Source organism: Nymphalis io, chromosome 18, assembly GCF_905147045.1.
Source record: "Nymphalis io chromosome 18, ilAglIoxx1.1, whole genome shotgun sequence".
Taxonomy (NCBI): domain Eukaryota; kingdom Metazoa; phylum Arthropoda; class Insecta; order Lepidoptera; family Nymphalidae; genus Nymphalis; species Nymphalis io.
Genome location: NC_065905.1, coordinates 10,126,627 through 10,144,998, shown reverse-complemented (window position 1 = coordinate 10,144,998; position 18,372 = coordinate 10,126,627). Strand labels below are relative to the sequence as shown.

General features: G+C 36.4%; 3 protein-coding genes across 7 annotated transcripts in view; 2 read left to right on the top strand and 1 right to left on the bottom strand.

Annotated features, from left to right (window-relative positions):
• Positions 1 to 11,747, top strand: part of LOC126775412 (phosphatidylinositol 4-kinase alpha) — a 52,779-nt gene extending 41,032 nt beyond the window's left edge. For all 5 annotated transcript variants that reach the window (XM_050497310.1, XM_050497309.1, XM_050497308.1 and 2 more), the window contains 8 exons: positions 120 to 310; positions 689 to 755; positions 1,053 to 1,174; positions 5,612 to 5,800; positions 6,620 to 6,742; positions 7,497 to 7,620; positions 7,969 to 8,128; positions 9,076 to 11,747. In XM_050497310.1, coding sequence (XP_050353267.1) covers positions 120 to 310; positions 689 to 755; positions 1,053 to 1,174; positions 5,612 to 5,800; positions 6,620 to 6,742; positions 7,497 to 7,620; positions 7,969 to 8,128; positions 9,076 to 9,301 — 1,202 coding nt within the window. In that variant the 3' untranslated portion in view covers positions 9,302 to 11,747. The remainder of the gene's footprint in view (positions 1 to 119; positions 311 to 688; positions 756 to 1,052; positions 1,175 to 5,611; positions 5,801 to 6,619; positions 6,743 to 7,496; positions 7,621 to 7,968; positions 8,129 to 9,075) is intronic.
• Positions 11,748 to 12,056: 309 nt separating this feature from the next.
• On the bottom strand, positions 12,057 to 14,389 carry LOC126775452 (zinc finger HIT domain-containing protein 2). The gene is made up of 4 exons (XM_050497413.1): positions 14,211 to 14,389; positions 13,573 to 14,101; positions 12,949 to 13,152; positions 12,057 to 12,426 (listed from the first exon to the last, which is right to left on the bottom strand). The coding sequence occupies exons 1-4, from the start codon at positions 14,255 to 14,257 to the stop codon at positions 12,094 to 12,096; spliced, it is 1,113 nt and encodes a 370-aa protein (XP_050353370.1). The 5' UTR covers positions 14,258 to 14,389; the 3' UTR covers positions 12,057 to 12,093.
• A 272-nt stretch (positions 14,390 to 14,661) lies between these two features.
• LOC126775471 (structure-specific endonuclease subunit SLX1 homolog) lies at positions 14,662 to 17,939 on the top strand. The gene is made up of 4 exons (XM_050497443.1): positions 14,662 to 14,984; positions 15,548 to 15,599; positions 17,020 to 17,211; positions 17,490 to 17,939. The coding sequence occupies exons 1-4, from the start codon at positions 14,806 to 14,808 to the stop codon at positions 17,922 to 17,924; spliced, it is 858 nt and encodes a 285-aa protein (XP_050353400.1). The 5' UTR covers positions 14,662 to 14,805; the 3' UTR covers positions 17,925 to 17,939.
• Positions 17,940 to 18,372: the final 433 nt, after the last annotated feature.

Genomic DNA, 18,372 nt, shown 5'->3' with positions numbered 1-18,372 from the left:
ATATTCGAGAAACTCAACGAGATTAGACTCAACTGATCTTTTATTCACAAATCCATGTTGTTGGGTAATAAGAAGAGGTTTTATTAAATGTAATTTAAAACATTCGTTTGCCTTCACAGCGGCCTTATACGATATACTAGAAAATTTAACGAAGTGCATCGTCGACACGCTCTCCGGTCCCGCGAAGGCGTTCTACGAGAGGGAGTTCGATTTCTTCAGTCAGATAACGAACATTAGCGGTATCATACGACCGTATCCCAAGGGGGCTGAAAGGAAACGGGCGTGCTTGGAAGCGCTGAAGAATGTTAAGGTGAGCTCATAATTATAAATGCATGTATAAACACTGAATGATTGAATATTATAAATGCTATTAAATTTAAATAAAAAATATATACAAGTCCACATTACATTCCAATGGCAGGTAGAACAAAGACGAACAAATCTTAGTTTATAATTTTTATCGATAAATTATTTATTTTATATAATCTGTATGATAATCAACGAATACTGTCTCCAAGATTATTTGTTATCTATATACTCTTGTACAAAACTATATAAAATAATAATTAAGGAACAATTAATACGTGAATGATTTTGATATTTATTTATATAAAGCATGTATATGAAATCAAACGTGCTTAAGTTATCCAAAATACAATAATAATTAGAATGTGTTATCACATTTCAGGTGCAACCAGGCTGCTACCTACCATCCAATCCAGACTCTATGGTCATAGATATAGATTACAAAAGCGGTATGTTTTAATAAATATTATTTTTTCTTATGGTAACACTGAATATGAACGAGATTTCTATCGTGAATTAAAGATGCAAAAGTCTGATGAACACAATTTTAATGTTAACCGATTTTTTTTAATTTCAAAAAATAATAATAATAATACATAAAGGCCCGCAAACCTATAAGCAATTATTATTTTTAAATGTAAAATAAATAGTTTCTAAGTTAACCTTTCATTCATTCATTCATACTAACAGAAAAATGTTTAATTCATAAATATTGTCAAATGAAAATTGTAATTTTATTATAACAGGAACGCCGATGCAGAGTGCGGCCAAAGCGCCGTACTTGGCGCGCTTCCGGGTGAGGAAGTACGGGATCTCCGAGATGGAGACCGTCGCCATGGCCATCGCGTCCGGCGAGGAGCTGCCAGCGGTTAGTGGACTATTACTAGCGTTTGCTATCCTACTTAAATGCTCGATTAAAACGACAAAGGACTGTTAAAGCTTGATCTCAACACGCCATACCGCAATGCTCATAAAAAAGCATTCAAATTCTACAATTACCGCCATGAATAGTATCTGTCAATGTTCTTGTTGCCAGATTAAAAATATAGATTATTATTGCTTAATATCAAAAATGACAGATACTCCAGTAATATTTAATAATAATTCGTATTACATCTACTTTTTTTTTTTATATTCGCCGGGAGGGCAAATGACTCTACTCCACCTGTTGGTAAGTGGTAGTAGAGTCCAAACGCGACGACGGCCAGTACAGACGGGAAAAACGTTCTGCACTAGCCGCCTTCGCCTTGCCGGCCCGCAAGATGCCTCTTCACGCCTCGTTTGAAGGAAGCCGGGTTGTAAGAGGAGGGGAACACGTGAGCTGGTAAGGAATTCCATTTTTTGGAAGTGCGACAAAGAAAGGAGTTGCCAAATTTCTTTGTTCGCGATGGAATTGATGTCACAGTTAGGCGGTGACATCGAGAACCAGCTCGCGTGGACTTAAGAAGGAAGGGGGAAGCAGGAATTAGAGAGAATAATTCCTCAGAGCACTCGCCGTGATACAGTCGATAGAAAGCGCTCAGTGCTGCTATCTCACGACGCAATTGTAAAGGTTCAAGGGTGTTTGTGACCTTTACGTCGCCAATAATGCGTACGGCACGTCGCTGCAACCGGTCCAAGGCCTCAAGTAGGTACTTAGCGGAGCCATCCCAAAGGTGCGAGCAATATTCCACGCAAGACCGTACCTGTGTTTTGTACAGCAGGCACAGTTGTTGTGGCGTGAAAAAGCGCCGCACCTTGTTCAGAACTCCGAGTTTCCGTGAAGCTGTTTTTATAACAGCCTCGATGTAATCCCTTGGACTAAGGTCGCAGCGAACGTCAATCCCCAGCATGGCGATTTTGCTTTGCATCACCAGCGGAGTACCACAGAGGGAGGGAAGAGGGGAAAATGTTGACTTTTTCGCCGTGAGAGCGCATACCTGTGTTTTCTTGGCATTAAACTCAACAAGATTATCAGAGCCCCATTTGGCGATGAGCTCTAACGTCCTATCGAGTTCAATGACAAGATTCTTCCGCCTCTCCTCAATTTCCGCTCGCCCAGCCACTGCGCGTCCGTGGTATCCACCATGCACTGAACTATCGTCTGCATAGCAATGTATGTTCCCAAGAGAGAGCATATCATTGATATGCAAAAGAAAGAGTGTGGGAGATAGCACAGATCCCTGGGGGACCCCAGCATTCACTACATAGAATTGTGAAGCGCAACCATCAACTAAAACACGAAGGCTACGCTTGTGTAGGAAGCTGGCAATCCAGGTGCATAGCTGAGCAGGCAGACCATATGCCGGCAGCTTGGAGAGAAGACTTCTGTGCCAGACCCTGTCGAAAGCCTTGGAGATATCGAGGCTGACAACCAACGATTCTCCATGCTTGTCGATAGCTTCACCCCAGAGGTGCGTTACGTACGCTAGAAGATCACCTGTGGACCGTTTTGGTCGAAACCCGTATTGACGATCATTAATTAAAGAGTGATATTCTAGGTAATGGATCAGTTGGTTGTTTAAAATCCGTTCCATCACCTTACAAAGTACTGAGGTGATAGCTATTGGCCGATAATTTGCCGGGTCAGACCGATCCCCTTTTTTGGGAACCGCTTGCACATTAGCTCTTCTCCAAGCCTCCGGCCACATGCAGGTATTGTAGGTGGCAGTGCACTACAATCATCGATGACGGAATTGTCGGCAAAGAGTTTAGCCAGGAGATCAGCTTGCTCTTGCGGACTGTGAGCTAGCGATCCGTCCGGATTTCTGAGCGGTGACAGCGAAGGTTGGCAGAAATTGTTTTGCACAGACTTGGTCAGACGCCAGAAGCTGCGGGAGCCCCTAGGATGCGAAACAAGGTCATGACCAATCTGTACAATGCGCTGTGCATCCGCTCTCGTGTATGCCTTTCTACAGGACTTGGAATTTTTATTATAGTTTGCTTTCAGTGAGTCAATGTTAGATGCCCCGGTTATGCAGCCGTTGATCCACTTGCGATATGCCGCCTGCTTAGATGATACAGCATCGGCACATTCACGAGTGAACCAACGGTTACGCGTACTCCTACTGACGAGATCTGAGCTAGGAATGTAGTATTCCATTCCCAGCATGATCCCGCCAGCAACAGCAGCGGCACTAGCTGTCGGGTCATTCCCACTGAAGCAACGTTCCTTCCAAGGGACCGACGCATAGTAATCGCGCATACCGTCCCAATCCGCCGACTTATAGTGCCAAACGCGACGTTTGCATACCGCTAGTGGCGGCAGCTTGGCCTGTGGCACTCTGGTAGAAATAAGGCTGTGATCCGAAGAGCCAAGAGGAGCCTGAACCACAACCTGATATTCCACCGGGTGAGAAGTCAGCAGAAGGTCCAGTAGAGAAGGTGCTTGCCCATCAATGTCTGGGATCCTGGTGGGCTGATCAACCAGTTGGGTCAAGTCATGTGTGAGAGCAAAAGCATGAGCAGTCCTTCCAGCATGGTCAGTTTTGAGGGATTTCAACCAGGATTCGTGGTGAGCATTAAAATCCCCCAAAAACACCAATTCCGCGTTAGGAAATTGCTCTTGCGCAGCATCTGCCACCCGACTAAGATGGTCAAATAATCGGCTTGTCTCCAAGTCACCATTGTGGGATCTGTAGAGGCACACGTAGACTCGGCTCTGACGAACCAGGTCCACACGTACCACCAACATGGAGAAGGAGGGGTCCTCCAAGCAGCGCAGTCGGTGACAGCAAACATCCGTCCTGACGAACAAGCATACTCCGGCTTTCGCTTTGAAGGATTCTTCAAGCGTGTAGCCGGGATAATTAAGGTAGCTGGTATCGGCAGGACGGAGTATTTGTGTCTCCGTGAGAAACAACATTGCTGGCCGTGCTGTCTCGAGATGGTGGTGGACAGCGTTGAGGTTAGTGTGGAGTCCTCGGATGTTAGAGAACTCGACCTCAAACAGCGAGGGTATGGTGGGGGTGTGCACCGCTGTACGACCGTTATTTCTGTTTTGTTGCGCCATTTGGGAAAAATAGAATGGAAAAGAGACGTGAAGCGAGCGATGTATTGCCACGATAGGGATGGGCAAAGCGTGGAGGCGTGTTTCCCCAAGTGGTTGCCAAAAGGGAAAATACACTGACCCGCCGGACGGAAGGGCCCCCGAACCCCCCCGGAAGTGGCCGCCGGGACCCCACCTACCGGTCACCAACTGGCACGACGGTCCACCCCGAGATTATGCGTGGCCTGGTGGGGCAGCCTCACGAGCTGGTTAGGCACGCTCGGGCCCCTGTACTATGCCACGGGCGGCCAGCGGAACAGCCGTTTCTTCAGGTCTCCCTGTCCGGCAGGTCAATACAGTTTCCCCCGGCATTGGTTCAACAGCCGTCTCCAATTGGACCAACACCCATCGCGGCAATACTCGCTCGGGCTCTGGCTGTACGCTGGCTGACCTCGAAACGCGGCTGCAAGCCACTTCACGAGTTTTTCACCATGCGTACGGTGGTAACAAGCCAGGCGGATGTTAGCATCCTACCACCAGATGAGCAGATGGTCGCTCAGATATCCCTTAGTCGCCTCTTACCACACCCATGGGAAAGAGAGGGGCAGTGAAATGTATTCTTTCTCCTTCACTGCACGGATGAGTACTATACCGACTGAGTCTTACACAAGAAAGTATGTCTGGTCGCAGGTGTCTTCGCTGGTGATAAAAAAAAGACGTTGCCGCCGGTCCCGTGCCCCCCACACTTTTCCTCATTCCCCTCCGTCATTCTGTTGCTTTCGTCTTCAGTCATGCGTAGACAACCATTTTTATGATTAGCAACTTCTATAAACTTTAACTTTTATGGGATTGAATTTAATTTCATCTCATTGTCATTTTACAACTATCATGATAACTGCGCGTAAAGAACAGCGAAAATAAAGAAATAAGTCCATGACATCAACGTAAATGCTACCAGAGTTGTTGCCCACTAATAATTAATAATAATTAATAATTAATTAATAACAGTGTAATTACAGGCACAAGGGACATAAAATCTTAGTTCCCAAGGTTGGTGACGCATTGGTGACGTAAGCGATGGTTAACATTTCTTACAATGGCAATGTCTAAGGGCGTTTGGTGACCACTTACCATCAGGTGGCCCATATGCTCGTCCGCCTTCCTATTCTATAAAAAAAAAATCGCTAACAATATACACCTTTACAAGATTAAAAAGGTGATAACAAAGTCAACTAAAAATGGATTTTTTTTATTAAGAAAATAAGTAATGCTAACGATTAAATATTATAAATGACGTACAAATATTTATTGAATAGTTTGTCTGTTGTACACGAATAGGAGGAAGGCAAGGACCGCTACACGTCGATCGCGGCGGAGACGTGGCAGGCGGCCATCTTCAAGGTGGGCGACGACGTGCGCCAGGACATGTTGGCGCTGCAAGTGATCACGCTCTTCAAGAACATATTCCAGCAAGTGGGGCTCGACCTCTACCTGTTCCCGTATAAAGTGGTCGCCACTGCGCCGGGGGTACGTGCCTTAAGTCACTTACTTATGCCTCTTATAAAAAGGCTTTACCATAAAATCATATTGATTTCCAGTGTAATGAAAGTAGTGTGGGTAGGTACCACCCACGAATTGTATATTTTACTGTACCACTGGTGGTAGAGCTTTCTGTGCTCGTCTGGGTAGGTACCACCCAGTCATCAGATATTCTACCGCAAAACAGCAGTAATTGGTATTGTTGTGTTCCGGTTTAAAGGGTGAGTGAGCCAGTGTAATTACAGGCACAAGGGACATAACAGCTTAGTTCCCAAGGTTGTTGGCGCATTGGTGATGTAAGCAATGGTTAACATTTCTTACAATGTCAATCTCTATGTGCGTTGGTGACCACTTACTATCAGGTGGCCCGCCTTCCTATTCTATAAAAAAAACCGCCGAGCAGGAATACTTAGTATAGCTGTGTTCCGGTTTGAAGGGTGAGTGGGCTATTATAACAACAGGCACAAGGGACAATATAAGTTCCCAAGGTTGGTGGCGCATTGGCGATGCGAGGGATGATTAGTATTTCTTACAATACAAAAGTGTCCCATACACTTACCATCTTACTACCAGGTGGTTCACTTGTCAGTTTGCCTTAATGCCAAAAAAACCTATTAATATGAGTTGTGTATTAATTAACTTTACGAAAAATTTATTTTACCACTAAATAAACTGTAAATAATAAACTGTAAATATGTTGTATAAGCTGTAAATATGTTGTATAAGCTGTAAATATGTTGTATAAGCTGTAAATATGTTGTATAAACTGTAAATATGTTGATGTAATTATAATATGTTGTTGTTCAGTGCGGTGTAATAGAGTGCGTGCCGAACGCCAAGTCCCGCGACCAGCTGGGCAGGCAGACGGACATCGGCATGTACGAGTATTTCATTAAGAAGTACGGGGATGAGACTACGAGGGAATTTCAGGTGATTATTTTTTTAATATAAGGTATTTTCTATTTACGTTTTGCTTCATCTCGCGAGAGGGAAGATTCGTGTGTGTGTGAGGTAGATAGATATATATTGTTCTTTTGACTTCAAATACTAATAAATGAATAATAATAAATATTGACGGGTCGGTTGGCGTGGTTGGTAGATACTTGCCTTTCATGCCGAAGGTTGTGGGTTCGATTCCCACCCGGGACAGACATTTGTGTGCATGAACACGTCTGTTTGTCCTGAGTCTGGGTGTAATTATCTATATACGTATGTATTTACAAAATAAAAGTATATGTAGTATATCAGTTGTCTGGTTTTCGTAGTACATTGGGATTTTCATTGGGATCAGATGGCAGTGTGTGAATATTGTCCCAGCATATTATTATTATTATTAATTATATTAAAGAAATTTTAGAATGTTTAAAGTGTGGATGGATCTCGTAAGAATCTAGGATATGTGAATGAAAGGCACCCCTTTCATACTGAGATGACGACTGACAGATAGGAGTGGAAGGAAAATACATGTGCTGACCTCACGTAGGGCATAAGATAAGAGATTTTTTTTTTACTATAATTATTAGCAAAACCCGATAATCCTTTTAATTCTGTCACTTTAACTTAACTGCTCCGCCTTAAAACTTCCCTATCCCCCCTCTCTAAAACTCTAGTACTCACACAGAAATATTCAAAGTTCTATATAACCTATCGTAGCTTTCGTTAATGTTTGATAATATCGTTTCAGGCGGCGAGGAGGTGTTTCGTTACATCAATGGCTGCGTACAGCGTTATAGGATTCCTCTTGCAGATCAAAGATCGGCACAACGGTAACATCATGCTGGACACAGACGGACATATCATTCATATAGGTACGAGCTTTTTTTTTTTATAAAATAGGAAGGTGGACGAGCATATGGGCCACCTGATTGTAAGTGGTCACCAACGCCCATAGACATTGGTATTGTAAGAAATGTTAGCCATCGCTTACATCACCAATGCGCCACCAACCTTGGGAACTAAGATGTTATGTCCCTTGTGCCTGTAATTACACTGGCTCACTCACTACCTCGATTCATTACAAGGTCACTTATAAAAAACCCAATAAATACCTTTTTAATATTAAAAATTTTTTGTTCTTTGTACTTTTAGAGAATTTTTCTATATTTATGTTCTGATTTATATATATGTGTTGATGATGATTTCGTTATTATTTACAGATTTCGGTTTTATGTTCGAATCGTCGCCGGGTGGTAATCTCGGCTTCGAACCGGATATCAAGTTGACGGACGAGATGGTGATGGTGATGGGTGGTAAGATGGAGGCACCGCCGTTCAAGTGGTTCTGTGAGCTTTGCGTGCAAGCCTTCTTGGCTGTCAGGTGAGAATGACATTTATAATACTTCAAACATCCGAGCCCGATTATGGAACAAAGCACCTTGAGCATATAAGAAAAGCCCCCTCAAAATACTTTCAAGACTCGTCTCCGTGAGGATATTTTGTCAGAAAGCTCCTAGTACTCTTCATTTTTGGCATCTATAATGCATTATTATCCATATATATTATAGCTCTGTTTTTTATTTTCTTTGTTGTTGTTAAATTTGTATGTATGTATATTTTTTTTTATTATCAATTACCGCCTTCATGAATTTCTGCTTAGCCTAACGGTTGACTGGTAGAGAATGCCTTAAGTCCGCCTTTTGTCCTACTACACAATGTATGGTGGTCAAAAAAGTATTTGAATTAATAAATAAACATAATGCATACTACATCTAAATAAACAATCCTTAGATTTCCATATTCATGAGATTTGCTAATAACTCTGCTATATTATGCACTATAAACTTTCCTTCTGTTTTTGATTAATATATCTTTATTTATTATATTGATATTATATATCCGAGAGGGCTCAGTGGTAAGAACGCGTGAATCTTAACCGACGATCGTGGGTTCGAACCCGGGCAAGCACCACTGAATTTTCATGTGCTTAATTTGTGATTATAATTCATCTCGTGCTTGACGGTGAAGGAAAACTGCATGTAGCTAATTTAAATCAAATTCTGCCACATGTGTATTCCACCAACCCGCATTGGAGTAGCGTGGTGGAATAAGCTTCATACCTTTTCCTCAAAAAGGGAGAGGAAGCCTTAGCCCAGCTGTGGGACATTCACAGGCTGTTAGTGTATATTTTTATTTATTATACAACACTGTTCCATTTGAAACACTAACACTAGGATTTTTTCCCAAAATCATTTCATGTGTTGGCGCATTTCTGGCGTGGTTATGATCCTTAAAGATATATATTTAATAAATCGATTTATATTCCAGGCCGTATCAAGAAGCGATAATATCGATAGTATCGCTCATGCTGGACACGGGCCTGCCGTGCTTCCGCGGACAGACGATCCGGCAGCTCCGGTCCCGGTTCGCGCCGAACTCCACCGAGAAGGAGGCGGCCGCCTTCATGCTCGCCGTCATACGGAACTCTTTCCTAAACTTCAGAACTCGCACCTACGACATGATACAGTATTATCAAAATCAAATACCGTATTAAATATCATCGATATTGCAAGGATTTAGCAAACTGTACCCCCCTCCCCCTTTAAATCCCCCTTGGGAATACCGTACGATGGGTTTGAGGTTCACCTATATTTTTAGTTATGTATAAATCAACGAAAGGAATTCAGGCGTTAAGGTTATGCGTATTCTTTAATGAAGAATGAAATACGTACGGTTAGCAAATATAACAATTAATTTTAATTTTTTTTTCCTATTACTCTGTAAATGTCTTCCTTTATGTTTCGTTTCATTCGTTATTTTTATTATTCATTACTTTAAGGCGAATCCCGTTTTGGTTTTTTCAAATTCAGATATAAATGTTTCTGTAAACGATGTCTTAATACAAAGAATCGCGAACATTGCAGGCGATTACTAATGATTTCTCACGTACTGTCTTTAAAGTCTACCTGTGTCTTGACAAGTACATAAATTTAAGTTCACGCAAAATGTTTATAGATGTTTAATATTTTTTTCGAAATTTTCGTATTATTTAAATATCGAATGAAATATAATATGGCTTGCCAGTTAAAAAAAAATAAGATTAATATATATAACTCACTCTACACTACAAAATATAACACAATAATACAGATGCATTTAGTTTTACGGTACCTTCCCAGCTGGAATTAAGGGTTTCTTAGTTTCATGACCGTATGAAATAAATCGTTTTACGATAAATGTATACTTTGTTCTGGATATAAAATTTATAATCATTATTTTTTTATTGTAAATTAAAGAAAATATTTAAACCAGAAATAAGTGTTAACACACACGGTCTAAAACTGCATGCCAGCACCAAAATTTAAAACAGTTTTAATTCGGTTCACATAACTGCATCGAAACTGCAAATAGATCTAATGCTGGTCAGTATATCTGCCTTTACAATGAACTAGCGAAACTGTAATCTGAGGAAAAATTGTGAATCAACTAAAGAATTATTAACATTAAGGCCGTAAATATGTACAAAAAAATATATACAAATCGTGACCGCGTGGAATGTTGGCAAGAATGCTTGCAGAATTTCCCCTTCGAAACGCAATTGAGATCCTCTAGACATAAAATGATTTGTGAATGCAGCAATTAAATTTTTGAGGTTTATTGTGCAATCTCCAAATTTTTACCGTATTTATGTGTTATAAATTTCAATTAAAAATTAAAACACATAATCAATGAAAATAATCAAACAATATCCAAAATAAATGGTGCAGTAATTTATGATAATCGATAATTTATTATATCTAAAGCAATTTAACTACAAATAATATATCAGCTTGTTTTATCTAAAGATATAGTAATATCATACTATATAGATTGATAAATATTAAAAAAAAATAATGTTTTTTAGTACATTTTTATCCATAGACTTATTTTTAATATCAGAATGTGACAATTTAAAGTGTCGGCTCTTTAAAAGATTTTGGCATATAATAATTTACACGTAATTATTTGCACATATTTAATAATTACTTTATAAATATAACAAATTTACGAGTAAAAAATGTTACGAGTTATATAATTTAAGAATAATACTATTTAGATAGAACTGTGTCCTATTAGATTTCTTTTAGATTATATTAACAGAAATAAAAGCCAAAATGACATTGAAAAAAATATATCATACCCTATATATGTCAGTCACATAAAATGTTATTGTATCAAATCAGACGTAATATATAAATAGAATTTTTATTAAATCCGTACTTCATGAAAAAGTTGCGTTCACACAATATAGCTCAAACATGGTGAAAAATATGTGTAATGTAAACGCGCCTTTATTAAAAATAAATATATATTTTTATTCCAGAAATAAAATGATATTTTCATGTACGTAATACTAATATGTTATTTATTATAATGTTTAAATAAATGTGTGATTATTTCGATTAATAGTGCAAATTTGTTATTTTTTGTCCATTCAAGTTGTTGATCATGTCAATATTCTATTAAATTTATTATTAATATACGCTTTGAATTATATCATTAAATATAAGATTAAATGAAAAAAAAACTTCGAAGAATTCTATACAAATAGTATAAAATGTTTAGAGTGCTGAATTTTATGCTGTAATAAAAAATATCTCGGCAATAAGATTACAAGTCATGGTTAAAATTAAAAGGACTTTGAATATAATAATAATAATATATGATTTAAATGTAAAATAAAACAGAATGATTTAGCAAGTATTATTTATATTGACAAAGCAAATTAATATTCTATATTATAAATGGAAAATTTGTTATGAGACTGTTGGATAAACGATATAAACACTTTTAAAAAAACCTGGTAGTAATAAATTAATTTTGCATGAAAAGATAATCTTATTGCATTTTTAAATTTGAAGCTTGAATCTTATTGCCGTAACAATATATATAATAAATGTTTTGAACATTCCTCTGATAGTTACTTTGTTGTTGGAATTAAAGTATGTGGTAAAGGTAAAGAGTCTTTTATTTCCAGCATTACCACCCTTCATGGTTTGTATAATTTTATTGATTATTTTTGTCATTCCTTACTATATATTTCGTTACTTATAACAACAATAATATAGAATAAAATGAGTAGTTTCGCTGCGCTTATTATTTCCTGTACATTACAAATAAAGCGGGTAAAATTGCACAGGTGATTTAATAAAATAAAATATATTTTGTCTATGGACTTATTTAAGTTATCTAACATTCATTTATTTATACCAAATGATGTTTGAGTCACTAAAAGGACAATATTTTATGATGATAAAGATAACAATCTATTATTAAAATATCTTTATTTTACAAAATATAAACAAATCATACTTGATTATCACAGCTGTCTAAAAATGATAAATAATATTCCAACTTCTTAATAACTTTCTTAACTTTGCTTATGTCTATATTAGGTAAATGATTTTTATTATGTTCAGGGAATTTTCTAGAAAACATTCCTTTATTATTGCTATTATCTTTTAAGTCCATCTTATTTCTTCTACATAGTGATTTTGTATCCGTAAATATTTGAATTACATGAGAGAAAGTTGCTTTAGTGTAATGCAATTTATTTTCTTCACTCGGCCCTTGTAATATTTGTAATGTGTCATTTCTCATTACATCTAAACTTGCTTCGTCCGTTTGTATTAATTCACTCTGAAAATAAGTATGTATTAAAAATTTAACTAATATAAACTATCAGTGAATTGAGATATATTTAAATTTTGGTTGTCATTAGAGAAGAGTATAGGTAGATTCTAGCTAATGAGCTAAAGAAGCCAAAAGGTATTCTGAGCTATAATAACAGTTTCATTGATATTATTACACATTATTATAATAAAGAAAGTATGAAACTCAAAAGGCTTTAATTAAATAAACAAAGTATTGTTTTGTTAATGGGTTAATAGTTTTTACTCTGGTTATATTATTTTCCTATCTTTTGTATCGATTTCAGTCATGGCGGACAAACTCAAGAGAGATCAGCTAACTGTGCATATATTATAGTTCACAAACACAGACACTCACTCATAATCTACTGTATTGGGATGGCAATCTGACATGACTTGAAAGGTACATACAGTAAACTCAATAACATCTCAGTTCAGATCTGCAGCTTTATTTCTAGCTAATCGACCAATGAATAAATGACCAATGTCAACAAAACAATATTAGAATTACCTGTAGACACCTCTGTGCTACTGATTCAACCGCCGATTCAGGATCATCAAAGTTATTATTCGAATTTAAATTAGTACAAATTTCTAGTAAATAAGATCCAGCTTCCATTGGTTCTATTTCACCATTAAAATATCTCATGATGAAGGCATATGAAGCTACTATATTTGCCATGTTAAATCTTATAGCTGGCGATGGTTTGACCGTCTGTAAAACAAAAGTACAATTACAAAAGAAATAGGTTTTATTTGCCTTGTTCTCATTACTATATCATTCGTACAATTTTGATGGAACTTTGTACATTTGTGTTTGAACAAATTGAAGACTTCACAAGCATTGTCGGGGGCAATTGCTAGTGATATATAATTTATACAATATAGTGAATAGTTATAATGATAGTTTTACTTTTTTATATACATTTAAGTGGAAGGATTCCACTAATATTATAAACACGAAAGTGAGTTTGTTTATTTATTTGTATATTACATTTTCACATACAAACTACTCAACCAATCATTAAATTTTGCATAAACATTGTCAGGGGTACAGAAAGGACATAGTGTACCCAACACTCTTGCTTCCTTATATGTGGATGGATACTAGTCTTGCTATAAAATAAAAACTTACAGTGAGTGAAGTGAACTTTGGTACAGACTTTATTTCAGGGCATTTTTTTAATGCTTCTGTTTCTTCATTTGATTCTTTTACATCGTCTATAAGTTTTTTTTCTTTTGTAAATAACCACCATGGCTCCCATTGAGGTATTAAAGTGCCAACATCACCTTGATTAAGCATGGCTTCAAAATCATTTCTCTCGTCTTCTGTTAATGCATTCCAAAGAGCATCTGGATCGTCTAAGTTTAAGTCTTGAATCCTAGTATGCAAATCTATCTCAGAACCGTCATCCGAGTCTATTTCTTCGACATTTTCAATTTCATCTACGTGATCATCTTCATTCTCGTGCATTTTTTTCAAAATGTCAATCATTTTGGTTTTAGCATCATCACCAACTTGATATGACGCTAACTCTTCATTAACGCATTCTCTGTAAAAACTTTCCGAGCATCCTTCGTGTTTTTCTGATTTGTAGCAGTCGAGTGAGCAGTAGAAAATTTCGCACCGTGGACAGCAGTATTTACTTGGTTTATCATCGCATCTGCAATTTATATATTAATTTAGCAAATGTGATAAGGACAAAGGTCAGCTGAGCAAGATTTAAAAGGCCCTTATACACAAAATACAACTGTTGTCCTTATTTTACTTACAATCCACATAACCTTGTTTGTTTTGATTCAGTAGATTCCTTCGACATTACACACTAATTTTGCGAACTATTATATTTCACAAAACTGGATTTAGGTGAAGTTTATTGTTTAAAAATATATAAAATGTCTATTTAATATTTTATGCAAAGCCGAAAATTAATGTAACTTGACAATGTATAACATAACAATATCTACTTGTCAGAAATCAATTGTCATATTTCGATTTTGAATATTTAAATTATATAATCTACATTTTAGTTTAGATAGTAAGCTAACGAAAAATTTGTTTGATGGTTTGTTTTAAGAAGAACGTTATATATTAATAAGTAATTTATTACGAATGGCAATTTTTATATTTATTTTGTTGTTTTGATTTTATTCTGCAAGTTATGACTGTAATACTGACATTGGCATGTTTTGATTTTGTTATTGACAGCTTTAATAACAACAACAAACTTTAAATAGTACGTTGTTGCCTAAAAAATGAAAGAGTAGTTTCAGCATATTTAACTGCTATCAATTTCTGTGAAGATGTAATGAAAAAACCTAAGCATAATTTTAACTTGTAAAGTTGCAAGTATTTGTAGTCCGCGAAATGACGGAGCCAGAAATCGTGGAAGACTTTTATGGAGTCTACCTTCTATATAACATTAATCCGAAATTCAAAGGACGGACTTATATTGGGTACACGAGAGATCCTAATAGGAGAATTATGCAGCATAATAGAGGCTCTTGGGCTGGTGGAGCTCATCGAACAAGTAACAGAGGACCTTGGTAAATTTTTAAATGTTTCGACTCTTTCGCTATGTTATTATAGAATAAAAATTTATATACTTACTGTAACAGCCTGTGAACGTCCCATTGATGGGCTAAAGGCCTCCTCTCCCTTTTTGAGGAGAAGTATTGGATGTTATTCCACCATGCTGCTCCAATGCGGTTTGGTGGAATACACATGTGACAGAATTTCAGTGAAATTAGACACATGCAGGTTTCCTCACGATGTTTTCCTTCACTGTAAAGCACGAGATGAATTATAATCACAAATTAAGCACATGAAAATTCAGTGGTGTTTGCCCGGGTTTGAACCCACGATCATCGGTTAAGATTCACGCGTTCTTACCACTGGGCCATCTCGGCTTTTTTATATACTTAACCTATATGAAAATAAACTTTAATATAATATAATTTATTACTGTGGGATGTACATGTATATGTCTCGAAAAATAGATTTGGCTTAAAAAAAAACATATAATAAATAAAAAAAAATTGATATTCTAATTCTAAAGTTATCCTATTGATTTCCTAAATTCTATTAATTTTTGTGTTTATTATTTTAGGAAAATGGTTATGATTGTTCATGGTTTCCCGAATAACATATCAGCATTAAGAGTAAGTAAATTTTTTAAACAAGGAAATTGGAGTTGAACCGAATATCTTTCAACTATCTATATCCAGTGTTATTTGTTATTTGGCTGGATGCTAGAATAACATAAAATTCATTTGTGGTAGACAATAGTGACTAAAGACATTTTTTTCCATTATTTGCCAGTAACAAGTTCTTTTGTTTGTTTGTGTATATATGGCCAGCTTTGAGGTCTGGCAAACTTTGACAAGTTTGAACTTCCGATTGCATAAACAGTAACTTGTTGCAGCATATAATGGGACAACAGGTCGTTTATTCAGCCATTACAGTATATTCAGTATCTCATATCTGGCTTAAATTTAAATGATATTAAAATTTAATATTAAATTATTCATTCTTTTCCTTAACTTAATCTTTGTTCTTATGCATTATAAGTATTGCTTAAAAATTTTGGAAGCATGTATAATGTAAAAGAAAACCTTTTTCTACAATTATTTTAAAAGTAATGAATGTCTAAAATATTTTTTTTCCTTTATTTCAAATATAATCATTACTTTAATTTTGCTAAGACTTATTGAATTGTTGTATGTCAACCAATAAATAAAGTTTTCTATTCTATTATTTATGTAATGATTAACAGTAACCGCCTGTTAATATCCCACTGCTGGGCTAAGGCCTCCTCTCTCTTTTTGAGGAGAAGGTTTAGAGCTTATTCCACCACGCTGCTCCAATGTGGGGTTGGTGGAATACACATGTGGCAGAATTTCAGTGAAATTAGACACATTCAGGTTTCCTCACGATGTTTTCCTTCATAGCATGAGATGAATTATAATCACAAATTAAGCACATGAAAATTCAGTGGTGCTTGCCGGGGCTTGAACCCACAATCATCGCTTAAGATTCACGCGTTCTTAACATTGGGCCATCTCGGTTTTTTTTTTTTGATGAATGATTGAATAAAATCAAATTTTCGTTTATAAAAGTCACAACAAATTAAATGATGATTTATAGTATACAATCAACAGCATTAGAATTATTATTATATAAAAGTATACCACCAACCTTGGGATGGAAGTTGTTATGTCCCTTGTGTCTGCAGTTACACTGGCTCACTCACTCTTCAAACCGGAACGCAACAATACTATGTTTTGCTGTTTAGCAGTAGATAATCTGATGAGTAGGTGATACCTACCCAGACGGGCTTGCACAAAGCCTACTATAAAAAAGTTATGTGTTGTCAAATACATACCTTTTCCGTGAAATCTAATTGTTCAATGGCAGATATAATAATTTTCGAAATATAGAATATAGAAAATGGTACTTACTATATGATGATAGAGTATTTCATATAATGGTAGAGATTTCTGTTCCCTTAAAACTTAACCTTATAAAAAAGTTATAAATAAACTATAAAACTTGACCTTCTATACATTTTAATTATTGTAGTTTGAATGGGCGTGGCAAAATCCAAATAAAACTACAAGACTGCAGCATCTCGATTTAAAAAAAATACCCCGGAAAGAATCAGAGTTTCAATTCAAATTAAGGGTTTTATCTGAAATGTTAGGAGTTGGTCCTTGGTGCCGATTACCTTTGGTGATAAGGTGGTTGGAAAATGATTACTTTGAAGAGTTTCCAGTAAGTTTATTGACTTATCTTTACTTTTTTAAGTATTTAAATCAGTTTAAAAGGCTTGTAAATACCAAACTACCCAGTCTATATAATCAGTCACATGGTATTAATCGCCGTCGCCTTCAACTTGTAATATTAAACGTTTTCTGCAACTGTTACTTTTTATATCCGACACTTAAAAACATATTTCATTAAATATTCTGCAGTTTTTTGTTTGGGTCTTTTGTAGCTATAGAATAATCATAGACTTATAAACAATGTACATATTATTTTTTTATTTTCAGTCTGATAAAGCACCGCCAGATCATATGATAACGTGTCATGGTCCAATAAAAAGTAAGAACCTCAAGAGAACTAAACAAATAAATACAATACCTACCATAGAATGCTTAATATGTTCTGGGTACTTAAAAGACACCGAAAAACTGTGCTGTACTAACCCCAATTGCGATTTAGTCGCACATATATGTTGCTTGGCCGAAATGTTTCTCTCTCCCGGTGAATATATACCTATAAGCGGTCGTTGCCCATTTTGTAATGTGAAATTAAAATGGGGTGATCTGATAAGGACAATGAGAGGATGTAGTCAAGTGATCACCGATGATGATGGAGGCGATAAGGAAGTTGATGATGAACTTGATGAAAATGTAATTTGTACTCAAGATAAGGGCTTTGTTGATAATCCTTCGTGGTTTCTTGATTGTAATGAAGATTTATGATATATTAAATATTTGACAAAATTCTGTTTTTTCTTTTTTTGTCTTGAATGCTACTAGAATAGAATCATAATTAAAATAGATTTACAGTAACAGCCTGTTAATGTCCCATTGCTGGGCTAAGACCTCCTCTTCCTTTTGAATATTTCAAATATAATCATTATTTTAATTTTGCTAAGACTTATTGAATTGTTGCATGTCAACCAATAAATAAAGTTTTCTATTCTATTATTTATGTAATGATTAACAGTAACAGCCTGTTAATATCCCACTGCTGGGCTAAGGCCTCCTCTCTCTTTTTGAGGAGAAGGTTTTGAGCTTATTCCACCACGCTTCTACAATGCGGGTTAGTAGAATACACATGTGGCAGAATTTCAATGAAAATAGACACATGCAGGTTTATTTGCACGATGTTTTCATTAACCGCCAAGCACGAGATGAATTATAAAAA